General features: G+C 28.2%; 1 protein-coding gene across 1 annotated transcript in view; it reads right to left on the reverse strand.

Moving 5' to 3' along the window:
- Window positions 1-11,362: 11,362 nt before the first annotated feature.
- Window positions 11,363-21,610, reverse strand: part of LOC129962877 (lutropin-choriogonadotropic hormone receptor-like) — a 291,562-nt gene continuing 281,314 nt past the window's right edge. Inside the window, exons 13-15 of the mRNA XM_056076877.1 lie at window positions 19,771-20,152; window positions 16,337-16,460; window positions 11,363-11,595 (exon numbers count right to left, since the gene is read on the reverse strand). Coding sequence (XP_055932852.1) covers window positions 11,363-11,595; window positions 16,337-16,460; window positions 19,771-20,152 — 739 coding nt within the window. The remainder of the gene's footprint in view (window positions 11,596-16,336; window positions 16,461-19,770; window positions 20,153-21,610) is intronic.

The raw sequence follows: 21,610 nt of genomic DNA on the forward strand, positions 1-21,610 counted from the left end.
ATTCATTAATTACGACACGAAATAGCAAGATTAGTATAATTAGAGAGACTGAGAGTTTCGTTAATTTTTTTTAGTTCGAGATAACTCTTGAAATTATAGACGGGAGACTGAAAGTCAGAACAATTTTTATACTTTGAAACTTCATAAAACTTTCAAATGCAGCATAGTCGAGAAATCGTACCACGGTTGGGGATGGAGACCTCTATTGCAGATCGTTTTCGTATGAAACATGCAACGAAATAAATATAATGAAAAATCTCTTAAAAAGGGGTTGATAGTGAGAGAGAGATGATCATTGATGACTTAACTAGAGGATATTAACCTTTATTTGAAAAAATCCCTAAAATGGAGCATTGATTGTATTGGAATTCGTATTTATTTTGAATATGTGGATGGTGGACAAACTGCTAGTTGTTGAAGGTGGCTAATATGCAAGATAAAGAAATTCGACCAATTCATAATGGATATATTAATGATTGGAAACATTCGGCGGAATTCCCTCAAAACAGTCAAATATAGCAGAAAATTTCAGATTCGTCGTTTCTTATAAGTTCCAAACCTAATATAAAACAAGTCTGCCAATTTTGATAATAGATTTTCTTTTAAATTAAAATGTATAAAATTCGATTTTCTCTTCATGATGATCGGATTCTATTTGAAACAATTATCCTTTTTTTTGTTATAATCGACATAAAAGAATTGAAAATAAATAATAAAAGGAATTTTTCTCTCCTTTAAAAATAAGAACTACAACAGATCTTAAATTCTTGTAGAATCCCTAGAAGTTAATAATATACGAGTAAATAAATTCTAATCATATGAAATTTCATTTAATTTTCAAAAAAAATTAATATTTTTTTTATTTAGTGTTAGTTATATTTTTGCAATTGCAAGCGTTTTTCTATTCAAAACAAAAATTCATACAATTTGTTAAGCCACATTCCTTTTTTGAAAATGAATTCTTTATTTCTCGATTAAAAAATGAAAATCCTGGAAAAATTTCCTTTAAGATAAAATCCTTTAGAATACAAAAAAAAAAAAAAAAAAAAAAAACCCCACTGAAATATTTATTATGAGTTTAGTTTAAAAAATTTGCTTAGCTTCCACTAGAATATATAGCTTGCCTGCAATACTAACATATTTTCAATCATTTGTTTGTTGTCCCGCTATAATCTTTAATTTCTTTTTTTGCTTTAAAAGGACAAGAAAATTTATGATATTAATTTTCTTATCAATTATTATAATTAATTTACTATGATACACAATTTTATTTTCTGTATTATTCTTTATAATATTAAAGCTCTCAAAAATGTCAGCAAATGTTTGTATAATTTCACTAAACATGAATTTTCGAATAATAACTGATTATACGACTGTCAAAACACATTGTTACAAAGTTTATGCGGATACTACCAAAGTAAGTTAGGTTTATTTTTTTCGAGAAAACCATTTATCTGAACAGTAGAAGCATTTATGACTCATAAAACAGTGTATCATTTCCTCATAAATATTAACAATTCACTGCGTATATCGTAAATCTCTTTTTAGTAGGTATTTACATTTCCTCTAGCGATCACTAAGCGTTTGCTGAAATAGTGATCCACTAACATGGATAATGGATAATTTTGCCCGAAATAAATCCTATCCCTAGGGTAAGCAAACTTATGGAATATTTTTTTATTATACCAAGCTAAGCAAAAACAATATCTTTTGTAACAAAATTTTAATATCACTTGATTTATGAGATTACACTTTTTGATCAAATTTGTTTTACATTTCTACTGATTTTTAATTTGATTAGCAGGCCAATTCTTTGATTCAAATTAATTTTTTTATTCCAACTAAGATTCAAATATAAATGCATTTTTATTTGCTTATTACAAACCATCTTTGGAAAATTGATTTTCCTTACTCCTTCATTGTCAATATCGAAAACATTTATTTAAAATTTAACCTTTTTAATTGATAGATTCAAAATAGGAATTTAATGCTATCAAAATGTTTAAAATTACTAAAAAAATTATTAGAAACTTCATATTTATTAAATAAAAATGAAAATAGAATTTTTCTCCAAAATTAGAAAATCCAAGATTTTTTTAAATCATAGCTTTAACACTGGCAAAAGCAAAACATTAAAAGGTTTGGTGAAACTATGAAATTATTTTGAATTTTTTATCAACAGGATAAAACTATTTTCATAGGTTGAGTAAGAAAGTTTCAGAAGCTTATTAGATCAATTCAAACGAAATTGGTATCATAAAAATATTCTTTCTCTTGGGTTTTTAAATTGTATGAAAAGTAAGATTTCTTAGAGAATAACTTTAAAAGATATATAAAAGTTAGTTTAGCTATTGATTAACAATTTTTTTTAAAAAAATAACGTTTGGATTTTTCAAAAGTTAAGAGCTATCTTTCTCTTGTCTTGAAATTTACGCGTATCAAATTTCCTTAAAGTCAGCAAAAACAGTAAATTGTATAAATGACATTCAAAAAATTACTTCCATTTTTCTTTTCTGAATAACGCCCATTTTTATATTTCTGAACAGTATTATTTAACCAGATGTTCAGGGTTTATGAATATTGAAATAAGAATATAAACATAATGAAAAAACAGAGAAGAACTTGACTAATTTTTCTTCTTAAACAGCCGCTATTCCTGTATTTTATAATTAATAATAATTTATAATTATAATTTATACAATTTATATTTCATACAAATTTAATTATTTATTTGTTTTTTCAGTTAAAAATTAATCTTACAAATATATTTACTTTTATGAATCAACCACAGTAATTATGCCCTTATTAATAATTATAAAACTTATTAATAGAAATATACTTTAAATAATCTGCATTAAAAATCATTTATCAGTAATCTTATTTGAATGAAAATAATTCTTGATGAGTAATATGGAAACAAATTGCATATTTAAATGAAAAAAAAGTATTTTTATCATTCTTTATAATTTTATTTACATTAAAAAATTATTTTTAAACTATTAATATTTTAAAAATACATTTTACATTTTTTCGAGAATCAGTGATATATTTCTTGTCATATTAAATTAAAAGCGTAAATTTCATTTCATGATTTTAAATAACTCTCTAAATCCCAAAGAACTTAAATATAAAAAAACTCTTAAATGTACATTTAAGAATTGTATAGAAAATGTAATTAATTAATTCCAAAAGTTGGAAGGAAATAAATTGAATAAAACTCAATTTTCAGAATCCAACTTATTTACTGTTCTAAATAACGGAGCTTTTCATTCTAATAATTTTATTAATTTTCTCTTTAACTTATAATAAATAAATTTAATCTTAAAATAAATTTCCTTGGACCTTTGACGAAATAACGGCACTTCCATTTATTTATTTAAATTATAATTAAATTAATTTATTAAATAATATTTAAAATCTGGCAATGCATTTTCTTTAAATGTACGCAGAAATACAGCACTTCGAAACTTTAGTACTTTAGACAGAAAGGAAAATATTGATTAAAATTATATTTTTAATGAATGAAACATAAATAAAATAAAGAAATATCAATAATAATAAAGAAAAATGCCACAGGCATTATATTCAAAACTCTTATGGATTACATACAAGTAATGTTGCATGCAGTTCTTTAAGCAGAATAATAGTTAAAAATTAAATTAAATCTTCATTTCAAGGCAGCAAATATTTTGCACCCGAAATTTGAATTCAAAATATTGTGTAAAATTTTAATTCTTCCACTGTTGCTTCCTATTAATATTGATAAAAAAATTAACACTTATGAACAAAATGAAGACAAGAAATGAAATGGAAAATGATTAAATCTTCTAAATGCAATATTTTGTCAAACTGAAAGCAATAACTTATAGATACAAAGAAGCTATGATAGGAAATAAAGCTCTCCCAGTAATTAATTATTCTGAAAATTTTATCGCTCTGTTTATTTTTATGTTTTTAATTTCACGAAATTTTAAAAAACAGCAATTCATTTTCGAATAAACTTGTTAATACTGCTAACGTAGAAATGATATTTTCAATCGTATTCTCATCATAGAAAAATATTATTTTAATGAATTTGTAGTAGCTATTCAGAAAAATATTCTTTTAACGAATTCGCGCTAGCAACAAATAAAGCGATTTTTTTTTCGAAATCGCACCAACTGTATAAAACATATTCTTTTAATGAATTTGTACTTGCTATATAGAAAAACAAAATTAAAAATTTAGAAGTTGCATTCTTTTTTTAAATTTCAGATGATAAAAAGACTAGATGACTTTCTAACTGTTCCAAGTTTACAACATTTTTTTTAATAATTAAGATTCTCTATCACTATATTATCGTAATTAAATACGGTTTTATTGAACTGGAGCTTTGATGTTTTTAAAACAGAATGAAAGATTAAATTCCATAATGGAGTATTTCACTCACTCAATGGAATGTTTCTCTATTTAGTGTTGGAAATGTGACAAATAATAATAGAAGATAAAAAAAAACTGCTTTATAGCCAATGTTTATAAATTTTTCAGAAAATCGGTTTTTTTTTCATCCAATATATGTCAAAAAAATTCATAAAAAGTTGAGATGATAAAACGAAACGGATCCGTCATAAATATTAAGAAGAAAATTCCCTAAATAATTATTAAAAATGTATTCTAAAATATATTTGGGCTGGATCTACTTGAAGTATTTTATTAGTGCATAACACCTTTGGGGATTTGTTTAGTACTCATGTTTTCTTTTGTTTATTCCTCCATCTATTTTTTATATTATTATCACGAGGATCATTTAGAAAATAAATCCTATTTAGTTATATAAAATTAAAAGGGCACAATATTTGCTGAACAATAAACAATTTTATTGCATATCTGAAGTTTCCTTAACTCTAGATAATCACTTTTTACATTTAAATATTTGTCTTATTTGGTGACGAGCTTCAGAAATCCCATATTATGCTCTTCTCCTGATAATTCATTAAATCAGGTAGTCACTGATCTCTCCATCTCTTCTAAAATGCTTACCGTCCAGAAATTCTTTCAGCTTAGGTAAGAGTTCCGGATTACAGAGTAGAATGTCAAAGATTTATCATTCGAATTGATCTAATAATTCCTGAGTTGCAGCAACAGTGCAAGGAGGAGCAGTATCGTGTAGAAATCTAATTCAACCAAAACAAACGTCGCTTACTATTTTGGATGATTCGCAGTTCACAATTGCGATTTGTATTAATTGTAGTGAATTTTGGCATGAAATTCACCAAATCATTTGCTTGAATGTAGTGACTACCTGATTTAAGGAACTGCCTGACGAATAAGAAAATGAGAATTTTGAAGCTCGTGACCAAATACGACAAATATTTACACAAGCAAGATAAGTTTATTTATAGATGTGAAGAAAGCTTCAGATATTTAACAAAACTGCTTTTTAATAAATATTGTACTTTTCATTTTTTATAACTTACTCGTCTTTATTTTTTGAATAATCGGTTTTATCAGCTGCAGTTTGCAGGTTTGATGCAAACAATCACTTAACCGAATGTTTCAAAGTGCTTTCTAGATACCTAAATAATGTTTTCTAACCATTTAACTGTAATATAGATTGTCCCTCATTTAAATCTTTGAAATCATAAGATAAATTTTGGAATTCAAAATTACATTATCTGTGCAGCTAACAGTTCATATCTGATCAAATCAAAAATAGTTAGTTTTATTACGCCATTCTAAAATCTACCTTGTCATGACTAAGCCTACTGGACAAATAGTCTTTCACTCTTCAAGGCGTAAAATCCGACAGTTAAGCTTCTGTCTCCTCACTACTATATGCTTTAATAGATGGAATTCATTCGATGTAATAATCCTATACAGAGTTGGAAAAATTCAATTCACCGCTGCGCCTATAAAAAAATATTTTTTGAAACATCGAAAAAGTGAGAACTAAGCACTTGCTGGGATTTTAGGATTTCAAAGGAATTTAGTCTATATTCAATTTTTGTTCCTTTTTAAATTTCAAGAAAGTGAGAAGCAATGAATAGGTCTCTTGAGTTCTCTGGAAACTAAATGCTTCATTTTAAGGAATATTTGCAATAATAGTTCCAAGTTTCCACAGCTCAGAATACATTTTTTTTAGTAAAATTATTTTTTAAATTCATCTTTTAACTTTTTTTCCTATAAGAAATATGCCAAAATTTCGAGTGCAGTTCACGTTCTATAAATTCTTTCTGATTTCTATTACTTATTTCATGAATTTGAGTATTTTCGTCAGAATTTTATAAATTATGCTTCGGAATTATTCAATGAAAACGCTAATTACTTTCTATAGTGCAAGCAGCTCACATCCGGAGATGTAAATAATGAAATGAAAGAAGCAAATTGGGGTATTATGGTTTTTAAAATCCTTTAACAATAAATTCAGTAAGCCGATGAATATTTAGCGACCTAATTTTTGCAAATATTTGCTATGAATAAAATATATATAATATAGGTGAAAACAATTGTATCAAAGAAAGATTGCCTTATTTTCACCTCTTATATATTAGAAAATAGATTTTAATAAATAAGAAATATCAATTTCAGCTTATTTATCTTAATATTATTGTAAATTACTTTTTTAAGTATTTGTCTTTGGCTACCACATTTAAACGTAATACCTTAAGTTAGCATACGTCTTAGTATAGATGATGTGAAGGCAAGCATGTTAAACATAAATGACATAAATAACACTTCTGCTCTTAAAAAGTACCATAAATACCGTATATTCATATAAAATGGTAATAAAGAATCAATAAATATCGAGATAAAAAGAGCAATAAGCATACAAATACATAAAAAAACATAAGATAAATTTTAACATTTTTAGGTATAAAAACACCTAAAAATGTCGAATTTAGAATGAAGATTGAAAAATTTCTACTAAATCTGCAGTGAAATAATAATAAAAATAATGAGATATAAGGAGATGAAATTTATAGAATTCAACCTTAAAACAGTATTTCCCCTTATTGCTAAAATATAAATTTTTCACAATTTCTTGTCATTTATTCGACATTTGAATATTAAAACGTTTGAGAAAAATATGCAGGTGCTTCCCTTTTTTTATTGTATTGCATATTTATTTCATAGAATATCTGCGGTGTTTGTTTGCTATTTCACGCTTAATTGACACATGTGTTTGCTTATGTCTTTCAGATGAGTGACAGTATATATTGTATTACTGTATTTTGGTTTTCTATTAACTGAAGATTTCTAAAGTGCTGTAAGAAATTGTACGCATTATGGTATGCTGTACTTCCAAATTAATTTCAGACGCAGCAATTTCAAGACAGTTTTATTTCAACACCTTTACAATGATATATAATACATAGCAACCATATGAACATGTTAAAGTAGAATCACTTTTTTAAATATTTTAACAGCAATTACTAAAAATTCATCCATTTTTAATATCATTAAATTAAAATAACTAAAGTATTTCGATAAAAATCACTAATATCATACTGTATTTAACATTTTCTGGAAATATAAATCAATATGAAACAATTTATTTCATATAAATGGAATTTAAACAAAAGAGTCGGAGAAAGAGTTATAGTGAAAAATACGACAGCACATATAGACAGACAGACAGATTACAATATTGGAAATGAATATCATTAATACACAAAGATACACCAACACGAGGCATTACAAAGTAATATTGACATTCTTAAATTAAAACATTTCAAATGCTCTCACACAAATTACGACAAGTACAATGAGATATTGTGATAATGTTCTATTTCTGAGAATAATCAAATTACAAACTGATTCAATGTCCAGAGCAACTTTTAAAAAGTAATTCTCAAAAAAAAAAAGTGAAATTAAAACGATGTCTTAATTTTGTTCAACATATAATCCTAAATTTCTAAAGAAGACCAAACGTTGCATAAGACGATAGCATTCTATTTTAGAATGCTATCGCCTTGAATTTGTATCACAAGAAATTATAATAATTCACGAAAAATGCTCAGACTCATTTTCTTTCAATAAAAGCAGGAATTTTGCACCGTAAAAAATTTTGTATTCCGTTTAACAAGGTTATGAAAAATTCATAAGAATATCTAGCCTAAAGTAAAACAACACCTATAAAAGCTTAAATGGGGAATATATAAGTCACTTTGGACTCTGTTGGGACTTTCCCCCACCTATTATGTGGTAAAAAACAGAATATGCAGTAAAATGGACCTTTCACTGAATCATTTGTAAAAAAATCTCAGTATACAGTTATATTAAACTGCTTTTATAAATTAAAAGGTTTAAAGATGCCGTTTCTTTAGCGAAGTCAAAACTTAAATCCTTTATATTAATGGTATTGTAGTCTAGTATTTAAACCACCAGTTTAATGCTGCAACTATTAAGGATGCACGCTATAGGGAAAGGGCAGATACATCAACATAACGGTTTACAAATTGTCAATATATTGCCCTAGTTCAGAAGTTCAGCTATCTGAAGATGAATCCCTTTTCACAAAACAAAACACCATTCAAGGTTGTTTAATATGATCAAATGTGGCTTAATGCTGCAAAAAAAGTGTCATTTGCTGTCCTTTATATGTGTTTTCAAAAGATGACGATGTACAGAACATTTCTGAGCAGTCTTTGTTGGTCGACGTACGCCGCCCATATCTGCAACAAATGCATAAGCATCCGATTGATTAAATAAAACTTGCAATATCTGAACACACGAAAGTAAATCGGAATAAGACTTGCCAACCTTCATTGGCCTCGGCTCCTGAGTCGTAGAGTTCCAGGTTTAAAACCCAACTCCACCGAAAACCCGTCAAGTCAGCGGGTGTGCTGCACCTTAAATTCTTTGGGGACAAATATCCTGAAGCTGGTGTCGTGCGGAAGTTTGGATAGGGGTTGGAAGCTCAGGTATCATCTTCGTCACCTAACTGCAGTTAAAAATGACTAGGTATATCCCCAAAATAGCCCTATTGTTGCTTTAAAATTGGTCGTTAATCAAATCAAATTGGTCAATCAAATTTCATTTCTGTCTCCCTATAATTCAGAAACTCGGATATCTGGCAATGAATATTATTTGCGCAAATATTAAATAATTTTAAATGAGCTACAGTGATATCAGAAATGATTTTAATGTCCAGTAACTGTGTTCCTGTAGCTTCCAGTAACTGTGTTCCATAAATGAAGGTGATACTCTGAATATTTCTGAGCCGTTCTTGTGTACTGTTTTTCCGTATGTGAGACGTAACTCCGACAATTGCAGTATCATCTAAAAATTTTAGCTTTAAATCATGCCTTCAAAAAATTGGAATTTCATGGGGGAAAAAAAATTCGATTTCATTTTTCTGCTTTCTATTCAAATGGCCTCTAATTATCTTTATTCATTTGAAAAATTTTATTTTGAAACTTGCTCTGAACTTCTGAATTACTATGTATGATTCAGATTTTGATTATTCAAGAAATATGACAGCTGAGTAAAAAATGCACAATATATAGTTAATTTTAAAAAATCATTAATATTACATGCATTTACGCAAATAAATAAATAACGGATATAATTTTAAAATGTTCTGCTTTTAGAATATAAATAAATACTCCCATGATTCAAATTCAACATTCGCTTCGCTTTATGCAAGCTTTCTATATAAGCTCGATATTGTCACATCTCTCTTAATAGTACATGGAGATGAGATTAATTTTCTTTCGTATCAATTAATAATCAAAAAATAAATTTTAATAATAAACTTTCTTGCAAAAAATGTACGCTATACATTCTGTAATTTAGAATGCAGAGAATACTAACTGTGAACATGAATTTTAAAAAAAATACATAATCTAATGCCAAATTTTTCAAGATATTCCACTATTATTTGTTTCTTCAATGTATATCATTAGACAATGTTTATCATTTAATATTAGAATTAAATTTATAGTATTGATAGTTAATATCATTAATTTTTAAAAATTAAAAGGATATGCCAAAATTTTATTTTAACCCTTTCTAGGGCCTTTGGGAAATATGCTTCCCGCCAAATTTATCAATCTTTTTATGAAATTATGTAGTTTGGCATAAGTTCTGACAATTTTTTTTAGTAAAACAGAAACTAAGATACTTCAGTTCTTTTTTTCACACAAAATGATGTGTCTTGATTTATTACTTAATTACTAATTAACCAAATTAATTAATGAATCAAATTAAATTTATCTAATAAGCTAAATGAATTCCTTTTCTTATTCTAATTTCAAGCCTAAAAATATTTTAACATAATATGATTAGAAAAAAATGGCCCATTAAAGGGTTAAAATAAATAAACGCTTATATATTGAAAATACAAGATTTATATAAAATGAATAATTATTTTTGAAAATTAAAAGATTTTCTTTTCAAAATGAAAGAAATATTTTAATTTTTTAATCCTAATTGAAAAGATATCAATATTAAAATTTCGAATTTTTAAAGATTCTATTAATTTGAATATACCCTTTAAATTTTTTTAAAATCATCTCAACATTTAATTTCAATCCTAATTTTTAATTTAAATAAACTATAAACTTGTTTTATAGCATTTTACGTTATTTATTTTTAATATACCTGGAATATAGTGTAACTAAACTCCTTACCTTTCGTCTGTTATTTGACCTCTACGAAATATTGCCATATAATTTTAAATAATCATTAAAATCTATACATACTTTTTATAACATTGTGATCATTTTAATAATAATCACTTTATATGACACGAAATTTAGTATAAAAACCCATCTTCTTTCCAGTTATGCATTAGTCTTCAATCGTATTATTCGTATTACTCGTATATATATATATATATATATATATATATATATATATATATATATATATATATATATATCGTATTACTCGTAAATTATCACCAAGATCTTCTCTTTTCATTTTTTTTAATATTGAGTATTTGATATATATATATATATATATATATTTCAAATACTCAATATTAAAAAAAATGAAAAGAGAAGATCTTGGCGATAATTTACGAGATGGAAGCATAAATATTTTTTATGTAAATTAAAGAATACACAAACACGAATCTTTTATTTTCAAGAACAAGATTTGCTTTATAAAGAAAATTTTTACGAATCCCACATGTTAAAATTCATGCAGCTCACGAGCCTCAACTCAATCAAAATCAACAAGGAAAACTTCCTTTAAGTATATATATGTATAAACAAAAGGTTATATCTTAGTTATATGGTATCAATAAAATCCATGGCAAGGTTCATGGCATACAAATATCGACGATATCTTGAAAATGCACCAAATAATTCGTACGAGATCTGTTGCCCTTGTGAACAAAATTACATCATCTGTGGGATAATGATATAAGGTTCCCTTAGACAGCTGTGTCGCAGAAATTCACTTGATCCTCGCCTTCAAAAGAAATAGGCCCGTCAGCTGTGCTGTCAGTAGTTTGGTCACCTGTGGTCACTTGAGTTGTGGACTGGGATCCATTGGATGGAGGGTAATCCAGAACGCGGCGAAGAATAATTTGTTGATCAGGGTGTTGAACTTTGGTGAAACTGTTCTTTATGGGATGTGGTGAGCCTCTGTGAACGGCAGGGCTTCCTGGAAAGACATGCATGTTATGAATTGCTCGTTATTATAATAAATTGTGATATTATGTTTTGTTGGGAATAATGATAAAATTAAAAGAAAAATTGAAAAAAGTAGCAACGCTACTGAGAAATATAAAAGGATTCCTAATTTTATAAAAGCCCTCTCTTTTAAAATTAGTATGATAAAAAATACCAATCAAAGAAAAACAGATAATAAAAACAATCCTCAAAATTTAAAAGGCAGATTAATATCAATAGTTCCCAAAGATGAAGAATATACTGCAGAGAAATATTGCTAATTATACTATAAATATGTATATTTATACATATATCTAAATATATATATATAATATGTAATATCTCTTAATCTGATTAAAATATTAATTCATTTCATAATTTTTATCTTATTTTAGCTCAATTTCTCTTATTTCCTGATCCAATTTCCCACTTTTCATTTAATTATTTCTAACACGCGCGTCGGAAAACTGATTACTTTTGCATTTTCTCACGTTCCGACAAAAGGGACAAAAATCTCTAAAACCCACACATGCCTTTCAAAGATATCTAGGATTCCTTTGTCTAAGTCCACACGTGTCAAAAAAATCCCAGTCAAAATCTCATAGTAAAATCACTGAAGTGAAAAATTTCGGTCTATTTTGTTCTTGTTTCGCGATGTAAACTAATGCATCTCTCATTATAGTTTGTTTCTTGTACAAGTTATGCTTCCCCGGATGAAATAAATCGAAGCAAAAATTTCAAAATTCTCTTCATCTCGGCCAATCATTTACTAAAACACACACACACACACACACACACACACACACACACACACACACACACACACACACACACACACACACACACACACACACACACACACACACACACACACACATACATACATATAATATAAATAAAAATTAGATATAGTAATTACTAAAAAAAATTTGTGTACTGTTTATGTGATTGAACATATAGAATTTCTAGAAAGCACTGCGGACAGAATTTTTAATAACAAATAATGCAGATATTATGTGTATAATATCTATCTGAACTTTTATTTATATGTATGCATATTCACATATATATATAATCACAGCACAGATGCATTAAAACGTGTTTTTCTGTCTTTAAAGAAACTATTACAAAAAACGGCTTTAAATGAAAAAAAATATAATGAGTCTCACAATTCAATTTAAGTCTTCTCGGACGCTGTAATTGTGAGTATTAAATCAACAGCTTTATTTAAGAGAACTTTGTTTCTAAAAAATTGGTGACCATATAAAATCGCAATCAATCCAGCAACTTTTAGATTGTTCTTACGTAGTTTATAAGTCCAAACTTCACAATATCATCATAAAATCTACTTAATTAAGTCAAACTCATCCATCGATTATACATTCTAATTTGAATAATTTTCAATTCAATAAAGTCATTAATAATAAGAATATGAAATAATTTGTAGTTAAAATTTTAAGTTCCTAGATTTTCTAGCTTTCTATACTGTTTAACGGAGAAAAAAGAACTCTAAAGAAATATTACAGCGATTACATAACTTTACTACTTTCTCTTTGGTACCACAGATGGCGTTACCTCAGTAACATCAAAGTATATTTCCCATGATTCTTCTTGGGGGTCATTATTAGATCGCATTCTAAGTTTTTTCATGTTTGTTTTGTCTTGTGAATTGTAGAGCTTAGAAAATAATTAAATAACTGTTCCTGAAACTCGTATGTCATTTTCATCTACCTCATAATGAAGTTATAAAGAGTGTCGCCCTTTTGCAATATATTATTTTTTTATTAATATCATTTAAACAACTTGAATTATCTACTAGCTCTTAACTAAAACTTATGACCCTATGATTATAAAACAGTATGATTTATTACGTGTTCTTCTTACATATCTAATTTATTGAATGGGTTTATCCCCACTTTCACAAAGCATTTAACAATAATGAATATTTTTTGAAAAATAAAAATGTACAGGAGAGATTTACTTAAGTTTTGTTTTAATTGAATGTCTGATAAAATTTAGAGGTAACCATATTTGCCATTTTATACAAATGCAAAATACGTCAAAGAGCTCAAAGAAACCTAATAGTTTCTTATAAAGAGAATACATTATTGGATGGGTAAACCTTCAAGGCATGTACTTCATATTCTTAACATCCTGGAGAAAGAGTTATTGCCATTTAGTCGGAAAAAAAAGAAATGAAGCATGTGTGGTAGACTTCTGATAGAAATGCATCTCCAAGGACATGACACCAGGATGAACACAATAAAATAAGGAAGGAAAAGGAATCGATTCGAAATTCGAAATCTCAGTCCAGACCCCGGGGGAAAGCGTTTTAGGCTTTTTGAGCGTGTCGAAATAAATAGATAAGTAAAAAAAAATATGGAGAAGTTATTTTTTTTATTTTTTTCACAGATAAATATTTTATTTCATAGACGCAATTCCTCTTACAAAAGAATTGGCTTGTCCCAGATTTGTACAAAATATATGAAATGTTACTTTTTCTCTAGTGGAACATGGGAAAAGCTAGCAATTTTGTAATGCTTTGGGAAGATTATTATTTCTTTTCGGTAGACTTTATCAATATCTTCTCCGTCGCATTTCATTTTACTGTGCTGTTTTTCCACTGCTTGATTTGCATTTGATTGTGGAAAAAAATAGGAATAATGCTTTCGAAGGGTTAGCATAATATATTACTTGTTTGGTAGAGTGATTATTTGCCATAGTAGGCGATCTTGTGGTTATACGAAAAGGTGGGGGTCTGGCTCTTCCCATGTATGACGGGGCGTACTTCCTTAGGGAAAGGTTATACCATGGCCGACGATGGCCCTTAGGTTTGGTTTGGTTTCAGATTTTATGGCACAAAAACCAATATGAAAGTTATACTGCGCCAAACAAGTTTATTTCTAATTCAAATTTTAATATAAACAATTTCTATAAAAGTGGTACAAAAATAATCATTGGTAAAACAATGATGAGTTACAAAAAGTCATAACGATACCATACTAGTGAGTTAAAATTATGGAATAAAAACTTACAAATTTTAAAAAGACAAAAAGGTTCTCATGTGGATCGTTGCTTGCTAAGCAAAAATGGCAAAGTCACTGCTGTTCTTTTGAAGTAATAATTAGTAATAATTGATCCTTAGGACTCAACCAGTGTTGTTGTTGCGGCAGGCCAGTCATTCAATTTTTTCCGTGTGCCTTCCGGAGGGCCGTAGAAGCCGGTTTGTGGTTGTGATTGCTATATTAGGCGCAAATAGTTAATTCATAAGATCTCTTTTATTTTGTAATATATTATTTTTTAATGTTTTTTATTAGAAACTAAAAATACATTGAATTTTTTCAAACTATTATATTTCCATAGTGTTTCGATGTTTCGAAACTCGCAACGATAACCTGTATAATTCAAAAGTGCATTTTACAAATACTGATTATGTTATTATTGATTTAGAATAATCATTAAAATTTCAAAACCATTAGTTGCATTAAATTCATTTTGTATCAAAGATTTAAAGAAGTAAAAGATGTTCATAAAGTTAAAGCAAGATTTGAATTTGCCACCTATTTTACAGTAAGGTGTTGGCATACCTATTTAAAAACAAACATTTGATAGTTTAGGGTTAGTAAAAATGGAGCGTTTCACTATAGAACAAGGTGTCTTCATTGTTGAACAATATTTCAAAAATGATGAAAGTCTGACGGCCACAATTCGAAAATTTAAGAATTGATTTATTTAGATCGTAGGATTTAATATCATTTGATTTCTTTTTATGGAGTTATTTGAAGTCAAAGGTCTATGCCAGCATGCTCACAAGTACGTGTGCATTGAAGGAGGAAATTCAGCCACATTTATGCAAAATGGGCATGGAAAATTTCGACAAAACACTGCGTATGTGCCAGTAAAGTCGTGAAAGTCATTTGTCCTTTGTGTTATTTCATACATAACCCTATCCTATGTACTTTACGATTCAATAAAATATAACAATTTAATGAAAAAACTGTTTTTTTTAAATTTATTTAATTCAAATTTTGCGTTAACACGTTTTTCTATAGTGTAACGCTCCATTTCTACTAACCCTAAACAATTACCTGTCAAATGTTTTTACTATGGTTGCCAACACTTTCCTACAGGAATGGGGTAAATTCAAATATTGTATTAATTTTGGGACACCCTTTATAAGACTGGGAACACGTAAAGAAAAAGGAAAACAAATGCCGATTTCGTTAGAGAAATTAAAGAGAAGAGTAATGGACTTAGCCTTTGGTGAAAGGTGATTAAAAATGAAACTTCGTGGATTCCTAATTCTTCAAGTTCTCTGAAGATAGCAGAAAGAGAGAAACACTGTTGCCAAGTGTTTTCAAGGAGAAATGCGAAATGTATCTAAGCGATCTGGGATATCGTCCTCTACTAGGAGAAAGACAAATAACTGATGTTTTAACATCTTAAAAATATTTTCATTTTATCACTGGCCTCTTTTCGAGATGAGGTATATATAAATTTAGCGAAGGAGTTTTTATTAAATGATATGAACATTAACGAATCTAAAATTCTATAATTATTAGGAGTTGTATATGATATCTTAATAAAAGATATGAAAAATAGATATAATATAATTATGAGCGCAAATACCATAGCATAATTGTATGACTGAGTATATTATAAAAATCCTGCAAAATGATTATCATTAAACTCATCACTTAATTGGACATATTTTTCTGAGAATTTGATAGTACCTTCTCTTGATATGCTTCCAGAATAATGAGCTGGTGACCGTTGTCCATGCAGGTAGAAGTCATTGACCATTCCATCATATTGAGCCATTCCTGGTAGGCGTCGAGCTGTAGTAGGCAGAACAACCTAAAAGTAAAATGCTCTTTCAAATATCTATAAATTGTTTTAGAACACTTTGATGAAAATATTCTGGAAACAGATTGCTTTTGTAAAAATATTAATTATTATTTTTTAAGGGTAAAATTCAGTACACAAATTCTCATTCCTAATTTTTTTTTTGAAATTTATATTAGAATTTTATCGTATTATTCTAAATTTGAAAAAAATACATTTCCGCAAAATTCATGGTAGTTTTTTGCTTTCTTTTGGTAACAATTCGGTTTTTTTTTTTTTTTTTTTTTTTTTTTACAAATTTGTTACCAAAGCTTTTCAATTTGTTTCCGTCTGGTATTCATTAAATATTTGAACTCTTCGAATTTTTCCATTCCCATTCAAATATAATATAAGCGTTTTCGCCAGATTAGATATTATTAGTAAATAGATATTTTAGTGTTGTACGATTTATTGTTTTGTCTGTTTACTATAAATGAAGTAACAAATTGCACTTCACATTTAGAATTACTTCAAACTCTTTTAAGAATTCCCAAAAATAACTAGCAAAATTATGAAAGTTGCTTCCAGTAATAAAATATTATACATAAATTGTTTTCAATGTAAAATTCTATCAAAATGTATGCGCACAAGCCAGAAACACCCTCTTGTATTTCAGATGAAAAATATGATGCGATTGGAGCATTTTAAAATAAAACGTGCTAAAATTTTATTTTCAAACTACATTAAAGATGTTTCTAAAATTTGTCTTAACAAATTACAGCAAGAATAAAAAAAGAACATGTTGAATGAATGAAAAAAGATAACCAGACAATTATTTGTCATCGATTTATTAATAATGAATGCAAATTTTTAAAAAATTAAATTTTTTAGAGTTGCTATATGGTTAGAACACTTCCCAGAGGATGAGATATTTTAGATAGTACTAGTCACGGTCATAATATGTCTTTAATAGATTAGAATCCGTTATATATGCTTTCTTGTAATTTATCCTTAATTGGTTAGAAGAACGATATTGCATCAAAAAGTTTTACGCTTATCTCGTTTAAGTCTGCCAATATTATTCAGTAAAGCTCGTCCGTAAATTGTGAAATGCACTCCATCTAATGAGGGCAGAACTGGATGTTCATATTACTCAAGTAAGAAATTAAACTAATAATTCAATATCCTAAATTATAGCTAAGTAACATACGTTACAGTAAAATGTATACCAATCGGTAATGGAATTATTCCAATTATGTTCAGCGTATGAGCTAAAAATACACCAGGTGCAACTGCTATAAAGACAGTTGAATGAAAATATACATTATCTAATTGTTCCCTAAAAGAGAGCAGTATTAGCTAATTTATTCCTCAGATTGCACTGTTTAATTTAGTATGATATTGAAGAATAATTTTCCCTTGTCTTTTACCCTTCATGTGACTTTTAGTCTCAAGATGAACTCGTTGTAGTAATAAAAGGAACATTATAAAAAAAGAGCATAAATATAATTATCATCTTCAATGATTTATGTTTATTGTTAATGTAAAAAAAGACGCAATATTGAGTCGATATAAAATACACATATAATTATAAGGTAACAATTTTTTTATAATAATAAAACTCAAGATATCTTTATGTATTTTAGATTAAGAATTATTTTATTATCATTATTATCTCATCCCAAATTCTACAAAATTAAAACTATTTGATTAGCTCATAAAGAACTTCTGTCTATTAGATATATCGGAATGGTGCCCGATTGTAAGATTTTATCTTACTTTATTTTTTATTTTTTTATAGTTTAAGATTTTTAAATCATCAAATATTTCTGTATAAATATTATAATTTTTTTTCATTTACCTTTCTAGAACAGAATTCATGTCTTTTGTATTTCAGATAATTTTTTTATTAAGTCTAATTCAAGAATTTGCTGATATTAAGTTATAAAGTTAGATTTAGATTCTGCAGTATTAAATTGCAATCTGTACTCAATCAACGAATTATTTTATTAATTCTTTTATTTACAATTACTGTATGAGAAGCTTATTGTCTATCAGGTAAGCAGTATGTGACATCAAAAAAATTTAAAACATCCGCTCACTTTTTAATATTTTACTAATTTGTTTAGACACTATATAAAGTCATTACATATAATTCCTCTGAAAAATGCGAGGAAAAAGTAAGTTTGCGATATCTTAGATTGACTGATTGAAACTAAAGTAGTTAATGTCATCAATTTATTAATGTACCAAAAAATCTTTAATCAGCCTCAGCAAATGAAAGTGGATATCTTTGACAAATCGGTTCCATAAAAACGCTGATAGCCTTAATTGAATACCAACTAACATAGCGGAGGAATTTATAAAAGTGCTAAATTTTACTATACTAAGTGATCTTTATTCGATAACCATCACCGCATATTATAACATATGTCTTATAGTCACCATATTATAAGACTTCTATTGAAAAAATATTATTTCATATATAATAAATATAAAATGGAAGAAAATAAATTTTTCTACAAAAAGATAAGATCGGTGATATAAATAAGAATGAAAAAGTCACACGAGAAAGTACAAAACGAGTAAACTATAATGACATTTTTAATCTTTCTTAACGGCTTAGCCTTAAAAGAAATCAGTTAAGAAATTTTGTTTTCTGAATCCGTCCAATTCCAAAAGTATGTTTTGTGAAGTGCTAAATGAAAATATATTACACTTTGTCGATAAATACTCTCTAAAATGCTAAATCTTTATAAATTGATGTCATCTCGTATAATCCTAAATGTTTTAAAATTTCAAAAATCAAAAAGCATATGCTCTTTGAAAAATTCCGAATGGATAATTTTAAATTTTACGGAAATTCGATTCAAATGTCAAGTAAGACAAATAATACTAAAACTAAACTCAATGGCATGACAGCCCATGTGGGCCAATGCCTACAGTGCTCATATCTGCTTTCATGACCGAGGGCTCTGGGGTGCAAGGCATATGCCCGAATTGGTGGTCATCCTAACGCGGTGCCCCCAGTGTTTAGATCCCAAGAACGCTTGGTCCTCACAGGTCCGAGATTCGATCCACGGGCTGAGCAAGGCCCACTCAACCTTTCATCCCTTCACTGGGTCGATAAACTGAGAACCAAGACAAATAATACTAAATAAAAATTATAAACGATTATTTCATTTGGTTCTTTTCTTAAACTTAAGAATATCATACTTATCTTACACTTAAAAGTAGTTTTCTCCAGCTGAGAAACCCCCGTAAAGGGTAAATATACAGCATAACAGATGCTTTTTGACTTTTGAACTTTTTCTGTAGAAATTTCAAAAGAGCATTGACATACCTGTCTTTGATTTCCAGTTACTCCCACTGAATTTCTGTAAAGAGTCTTCACAGACGAAACCTGTCTCTGCTGTTGGTGCGTGTTGGTCGAGAGTGTTCTTCCATGAACGCAAGAGCTTCTTCTACGGCACATGCCCAATCTGGCCATCAAGGCCAGGACATCCCTTCTGTACTGTTTGGTGAGAATCGCGTATAGGAACGGATTCGAGCACGAGTTTAGAGGGTAGAAGAACACCAGCAAGATCTTTGAGTTGGTGACATCAATGAGGGGCTTTCCAGCCACAGCAGTGAGACCAAAGAACGCGATGGGAGCCCAGCAAGCAAAGTCAGTGAAGACCAGCATGGCCATTCTTTTTGCAACAGACAAATCGGAACGAACAGCCCTGAAATAAAAAAGGATAAAGGTTGTATTGTTGTCTCTTTCTTTCTATCAACAATTTTCTTTCTTTCTTTTTCCCCCTTTCCATCTTGTGCTCATCCAACTGGTTAGATAACTTAGTGTTATAGGCACCGGGGGCACAGGATGGCGTTATGTTATGTATTGTTAATATTACAAAGATATGTCTTTATTTAGATATATTTTTTTACTCCAGCCTTTTTAGTCCCAATCAAAGCTATTAAATTATAAAATACAAAGACAATTTTTTTTCTCAATTTAGTAACCATGTTTGACTTTTATATTTTCTAGTAATGTTTACTCAAAAAAAATAATTATCTGATTTTTAGTTCAGTAAAAATATAACAAAATTCCTTTAACTATGGTTTTCAATTAATAGTAAAACCAGGGCTTGACAGAAATGACACTAAAATCAATTTCTTTGCATACCCTTTAGCATTTTATATATTTGTTAAATCGCTAATGCATTTTTTAAACAGTTCTATGCATTACCGACATTTCTTGCAAATTTACTTGTGTAATCCCTATGAATAAAATTGGTCTAGTGACTATGATATCACAATTAAACCAGAATATATTTCACTATTTAGAGGCGATTCATTTTGATCTTAAATTCGGTCATCAATTGGCAGTGCCTATATGAGTCAAATTTCATTACCGCTGCCATCACTATCACGAAACAATGAATCTCCCACTAGTTTTCTGTCGAGCCATCCTTAATCACTGATACACCAAGTTTAATTTTTCATGAGACATCACATAGTGGTACTACAGATGACAAAACTTTTATGGGTAAGCAGTAGATATTGAAGCAGAAAAAATCTTCTGAATAATTTTTTATCAATTATTTCTAAAAATGACAACTGAGCCTAAGAAAAATTAAGCCTACTAACTCTAATTCCATTGAGAAAATTATTTGATTTGAACCAATTCATATTATGACAGTTTATTTTTGTTTTTCCATTTCGGAACAATTAGGTTATTCAATTTTGTACTTCAATTGATTGACTTATGAGACAGGCAAGTTTTCTATTATTGCTAAAATAATTGATCTCCCTTTAAATGCTGACTCCTCTCAGAACACTCATTGTAAATTTTGTCCAACGAAGGATAAATTTAGTACCTCAGAAAAGCTGTTGGAAGTCCAATATTGCTGTTTTTGATATTTATATTGTTTATGGTAATAATATCTTTTTAAAAATTAGCCTTAAAGAGGAAAAAAAAAAATCAAAAACAAACAAGCAAAAATATTTTCTGAAAAATTAAAATAAAACTTTCTTAAAATATATTGTCCATTAGAAATGCAATATCCTTTTTAACTTCCAGCGTTAATAGATAATTACTCATCTAAAAATAGATAAAATACTAATATTCTTTTCACACAAGACAAACAAGATTAACTATGTAATTACGAACTGTGAGAATGAGATAAAGGTTTGCAATA

This window comes from Argiope bruennichi, chromosome 3 (assembly GCF_947563725.1).
Source record: "Argiope bruennichi chromosome 3, qqArgBrue1.1, whole genome shotgun sequence".
In the NCBI taxonomy this organism is placed as follows: domain Eukaryota; kingdom Metazoa; phylum Arthropoda; class Arachnida; order Araneae; family Araneidae; genus Argiope; species Argiope bruennichi.